Consider the following 6,000-nt stretch of genomic DNA (forward strand, 5'->3'; position numbering starts at 1 on the left):
TCAGCCGCCCAGTGGAAAGCTCGCAGCAAGTACAGCTGCCAGGTCACGCACGAAGGCAGCACCGTGGAGAAGTCAGTGTCCCCTGCAGACTGTGCCTAGGCCCCGGCCCCCACCCCACCCTCGGGGCTGGAGCTGCAGGAGCCCAGGGAGGGGTGTCCCCTCCCTCCCAGCTCATCCCAGCCCCTGCCCTGCACCCAATGAGCCCTCAATAAATATCCTCGTTGTCAATCAGAAATCCTGCTCCATCTCTTTATTTCTTATGTCATATTGAATTTGCAACCGCACAGAATTCTCAGTGGGGCTAGAAAAATCCTGGCTCCAGCTCCAGCAGAGTCCCACACCCTCCCCCCATCTCCTTCTCCTTGGTAAACACCTAACCCTGCAGATTCCAGCGCTGCTGATGTGCCTTTAGTGTCAGCTCACGTCTCTAGGCTGAAGCGTCACTGCCCAGGGGTAGAGGCAGTTCCCAGTGAGATCCCATGTCCCCACTGACCCACCCACTCCCAACCCCCCAGGGACCCAGGTAGGCTCCCTGCAGCCCTGGGTACCATGACCCGGGGCAGGAGGTTGTCCCTTTAGAGTGGACTTTGGGATGCCGTCCTTGCCTACCTAGGGCGGGAGAGTGGCTCAGAAGGAGACACTGGTGGCCCTGGGAGGGGAATGGCAGGAAATGAAAGAGGTCCCGGGATCCCTGAAATCAGCCAGAGGCAAAAACAACAAGGGAAGGAAACCCTTGTGCCAAGGCCGTGGTCCCATCAGGAGCAGAGGTTGAAAATCCCTGTCCATGCAAGGGACCAGCTGGGACAGCGTTTCTCAAGTGAGGACTCCATGGTGGTGCTGTCACCAGCAAGTCCTAGAAAGGTCTCCAGAATGAAACCCACAGGTGCATTCCTCAGACTTTCAGAACACAGCTCGGCTAAGCAAAGGACCCATAAGTCCTGCAACTGGGAAACAATTTTATAGAACCTAACAAGTCCTGCATCCTGTTGACTCTCCCAGCCAACTCAGAAAGCTCTCTGTGTTGTGCGAGACATTAGTGTTCCCGTCACTAGTGTTGAGAGGTGGGGTGAAGCTGAGGCAAATGGGTGGTCAGCTGTGATCAGAAGGGCATGGGGTCAGGGTGAGGTTCAAGGTTAACAGTACCATGGGGCTCAGATCACCACCACGAAGAGTCTGCAATTCTGAAGTCAGGCTTTGGGGTAGAGTCTGATGGTTGCTTTTGGCTGGAGCCTGGGGACGTTCAGCTGGTGTGAGGGTAGGACTCAGGTAAACTGGCTTCAGTAACAAAGGACACTGAGCCAGGACCAGAATGGACATGTAATGATTGTCCCAGGGAGGAAGAGTCAGAGTCTTATTCAGAGGAGATTCAGGTAAGGTCACAGATGTCACTGCAGAGTGAGTGTGTCTTGATGGTTACAGGCAAGGACAGGCTTCCAGGGGGACTCAGCTGCCCCAGACCTCCCGTCACACCAGGCCCCCCTGCCCCACTCACTGAAGTGGCACCGCCCCATCCCCTAGCACGTGCACCTGCAGCCTGATGTCAGACACACACTCACTCCAGGGTCCCCGACAGCGGACACGGGGGCCTTGGGAAGATGCAGTCCCCAAACCTCCTCATGAGTCCTCGGTACTGTCAGGGCCCCCCTCCCCTCTCCCCTTTGTGCCTCCAGCTCATCAGGGACGGGGCGGCTGCCTTCAGCACAGCTGCTGGGTGCACTGGCCAGGCCAGGAACAGAGCTGCCAGCCCAGGGGCTTTGTCCAGATGGTTCAAAAAGAAAGGGACCCCCTTGGAGCTTGATCTCAGCCATCCCTGCCCCAGATTGCAGCCTTGATCTCAATTCAGTTTTAGGGGTCCAAGAATCACTCTGTCTCTGGAACCGTTTCATGGATGAGAAAATTGAGGGAGAGGGACCACCCAGGCCTCCTCATGTGGCCAGCCCCCCTGGATACAACCAGGGGACCACCCAACCCATCGGGCTGCTCCGCGATTCCATACTCTTTTTATTTTGTTCCATGTTTTCATCATTTTCATTCTTATCATCTTTGAACTCTATAAGAGGGACCCAGAAGAACAATAATGACTGCAATGTTCCCATCACCTGGCCCCAAAATAATCAGTTTTCAGAAAACGTTCACCCGCCCGCAAGAGGATAACCACTGACTCATGAAATATTTTAACACAAATGCCAAAGTCATTACAAATTTAAACGGGAAGAGTCAATAGTTTCTTGATATCAAATAGCAGTTATTCAGGGTCTCTTCACATGTCTTAGAAATATCATTGCATACCCTTTTACTTATCTTATTTTTTAACACTGTTCTTCATTTGTGGTTTTCAGTTTCATTCATGAGGACAATTCATTAAATAATTGACATTGCAACTGTGGCTGTCCTGTAGGCCTGGCTCAGTCCGCAGGCATCTCCCGAATCTCTTTGTGATCTCGCACCGCAGGAGCCACAGGAGCCCAGTGGCTGGTCCCTGGACCTTGCCATGGTCGGGATGTGGCCTGGGCCCCTGGAGCTGCAGCTAAGGGCTTCTCTTGGGCTCTGCTCTTCCTGCAAAGTGGTTCTCACACAGAAAGGACTGATAGGGCTCAGTGTGACTTTGTGGCAAAACTGCGTCCCAGGACAGTTGGCTTGGTCTAGAAAGGCACCCATGTCCTGTCGCCATTCTTTTAGTGCCATTAGCTGAGTCGGATCGTCATTAACTTTATCTCTCAGATGGGCGGGAACTCGAAGGGTCGATGTTTCAGTTCACATCCCCCTCGTGAGGGCTGTGTCGGGGACGCAGGGCCTGGCAGCTGTGACCTACTCAGGGTGTGTTTCGTGGTCTAGAATAAAAGAAGAAATGCAGATTCCTCCCTCTTATTCACCACGTTGCAAGTTGACGTTCTGGTGCCCGACCATCACCCAGGATGGACAGTCAAATTTAGCATCACGGTGAACGCTCACACGTGGGCGTATCTGACACATGGGATCCATTGTTGTTATATATCAGTGGTGATGACAATGTGGCTACAAAACGTGGAAGTTTGCCCACTGGGAGCCTCTTCATCTGGCTCCCGGAGTCCCTGACATGACCCAGGGGCCCTCACTAGCTCCTGATTTCTCAGTAGGTTCCACCTCCGCCTGTCCCCTTCCTGCCCAGGCCTGGGAGCAGCCCTGATCCTGTTTCGCTCTAGTGCGATGTGACATTGGTCCCCACAGTCAGGAACCTGGCTCATCTGTCCCATTGGAATGAGGCAATGACTGTCCCCACACACCTGACCCACCTGCCATCAGTTGGATTGAGGGGACACAGGGCTTGCTGCCAGGTCAGCCTGGAGGATGAGGCTGCCATTGCCCACGGGGACCAGCCAGGCCTCACTGGCCAGGCCCATGACAACCAGGACAACCCAAGGAAGGAGGGGCTGACACCCCTGGAGTCAGTTCCGGGGTCACAGGAAGGTTCCCGGGACACTGCTCTCCAGGGCAACCTGCCCTTCCCTGGGGGTAGGAGAACACCATGTGTCACCCAGTGGTCTCACCAAGGGATCAGGGACGTGTCAACTCTGCCGAGGGGAGATCACCTGTCTCTTTTACTAAAAATCCCTGCTTAGGCACACAAATGCCCTCTAACGAACTCATTCCTGTTTCTATCAGATGGCCCTTGGGACAAACCAATCCAAGACACCAACTTCCTTTGGGAATATTGGTCCCATGGATTCTGATTCTGGTCACAGAATGTCACGTGTCCTGTTAGCTGTGGGGATGAGGGTAGAAGCCATGTGGTCCCCTGCTAAGCAGATGCCACCTGAGACAGTGACCAGCTTCCTCCCTCACAGCTGCAGCTGGGGGCTGGGGCTGGGGGGTCTCAGGGAGGGGTTTTTGTACCAGCCTGTGTCACAGTGTTATGTGTTCGGCGGTGGGACCAAGCTGACCGTCCTAGGTGAGTGCCTTCTTCCCCCTCCCTCTCTGCTCTCCTCAAGGTTTTAGACACTTCTGTGCTATTTTTGCTATTTTCTCTGTATCTTGTCTCAGCCTGGGGTCAAGCTTCCTACCTGCACCCAGCTCTGGGGTGAGGACCCCCCCTCCCTGCTCAGACTCCTGCATGCCTCACCCCTTCCCCTCTGACCCCAGAGCCAGGGTGCTGGATCTGGTGACCTGGTCAGACTGACTTGTCTCTCTGACTATCTGTGTCCCTGTCTGTCTGTCAGTCTGTCTGTCAAAATAGGTTGAGTCCCACTGACTTGTCCTGTTCTGCCCTCCCCGATCCTGGTCCCTGTGAGAACAGCTTTGTCTGTGGGGTCACTTGGGCCCCATCTCGTTGGGAACAGGGAACAGGGTAAGGGCAGGGAGTGACCACCTGGGAGACTTTAGAAGGACCCAGAACCCTCAGGGCTGAGGCTGGGGAACCACAGTTCTGAGGCTCAGGGCCGGGTCCCCTGGACTGTGGGACTTAGCGTCCAGGTGGGAGAACAGTGGGAAGTGGGGGCTCCCTGGGCCTCAGGGCTGCCATGGCAGAGCTCTCAGCCTGCCTGGGACTCAGGAAGCCCAGTCAGGAGGCAGGAGGGAGGAGAAAGGTCTAGAAACAGCGTTGCCAGGCAGAGGGTCATTGAATATCATGCTGTTCCCTACGGTGGGCTGGTGGGTCTCCGCCAGCTGCACTCCGAGCAGCGCAGGCCCTGAGTTTACAGACGGGCCGGTCCGCGTGGTGGCCGCTGCAGGCGTGCCCTGCAGACTGAGGGGCTCCGGCGGGGACTGCACAGACTGCCAGAGGCCAGCACAGGCGGCCTCACTCTGACCCCTGCCCCGCTGCAGGGGGTCCAGGAGAGAGAGACTTGGGCAAAACCACCTTGTGGGTCGAAGACCCAGAGCCCCCTGGAGCAGAAGTGTCAGGTCGGAAAAGTCCCTAGAGTAAATCCGACAGGACACGCAGAGAGCTCAGGGAACAGACGGCCCCAGGCAGACCCCAGGAGCAAGTCAGGAGCAGGCGGGTAGTGCCGAGGGGCAGCTGTCTGTGTGGGGGCCCAGGGCCGAGGAGGGTCTCAGCAGAGGTCACGGTCAGATCCATGCTCTGGGGTTCCCAGGAGGGACAAAGTTGTTTTAGGAAGACTCTGATGCACGCTCCCTGGAGACAGTGTCACCGTGTCTGAAGGGTCCTGCACAGGCTCTGTGGGGCTAGGCCCCTCCTCACACCCTGAGGTCAGGGGCTCCCCAGGGGGATGCAGGACTCTGACCCCCGCCCCTCCCCACACCACAGGTGGGCCCAAGGCCGCCCCCTCGGTCAGTCTGTTCCCACCCTCCTCTGAGGAGCTCCAAGCCAACAAGGCCACACTGGTGTGTCTGATCAGCGACTTCTACCCGGGCGCCGTCACCGTGGCCTGGAAGGCAGACGGCAGCCCCGTCACCCAGGGCGTGGAGACCACCCAGGCCTCGAAACAGAGCAACAACAAGTACGCGGCCAGCAGCTACCTGAGCCTGTCAGCCGCCCAGTGGAAAGCTCGCAGCAAGTACAGCTGCCAGGTCACGCACGAAGGCAGCACCGTGGAGAAGTCAGTGTCCCCTGCAGACTGTGCCTAGGCCCCGGCCCCCACCCCACCCTCGGGGCTGGAGCTGCAGGAGCCCAGGGAGGGGTGTCCCCTCCCTCCCAGCTCATCCCAGCCCCTGCCCTGCACCCAATGAGCCCTCAATAAATATCCTCGTTGTCAATCAGAAATCCTGCTCCATCTCTTTATTTCTCCTCTCATGCTTAATTTGACACTTCCCTGGGGTGCTCAGTGGGGGTTTCGGGGAATCCTGGCACCCAGTGGAAAAACAGCTCAGGGGAGAGGCTCAAGTCTCCCCCGGAAAACACTCCAGGACCCGAGGAGCTGGTCAGCGGAGTATCGCGTCTGCCCTCCCCCTCCTCCCTCTCCCCCTTGCTCCAGTTCCCTATCTCCCTCCTGGAAGGAGCTGTCCGCTGTCCGTGGCTGCGGCCTCCAGATACACCTACTCTCCCTGCCCAGGTGTCGGGACCCC

General features: G+C 57.0%; 1 protein-coding gene across 3 annotated transcripts in view; it reads left to right on the top strand.

Moving 5' to 3' along the window:
* LOC123625663 (immunoglobulin lambda-1 light chain-like) overlaps nt 1–5,698 on the top strand; it is a 995,149-nt gene extending 989,451 nt beyond the window's left edge. For 2 of the 3 annotated variants that reach the window (XM_045534193.1, XM_045534192.1), the window contains exons 3-4: nt 3,890–3,928; nt 5,243–5,698. In XM_045534193.1, coding sequence (XP_045390149.1) covers nt 3,890–3,928; nt 5,243–5,562 — 359 coding nt within the window. In that variant the 3' untranslated portion in view covers nt 5,563–5,698. The remainder of the gene's footprint in view (nt 1–3,889; nt 3,929–5,242) is intronic. The other variant, XM_045534194.1, reaches the window with a different exon arrangement.
* Nucleotides 5,699–6,000: the final 302 nt, after the last annotated feature.

This window comes from Lemur catta, chromosome 21 (assembly GCF_020740605.2).
Source record: "Lemur catta isolate mLemCat1 chromosome 21, mLemCat1.pri, whole genome shotgun sequence".
NCBI lineage: Eukaryota > Metazoa > Chordata > Mammalia > Primates > Lemuridae > Lemur > Lemur catta.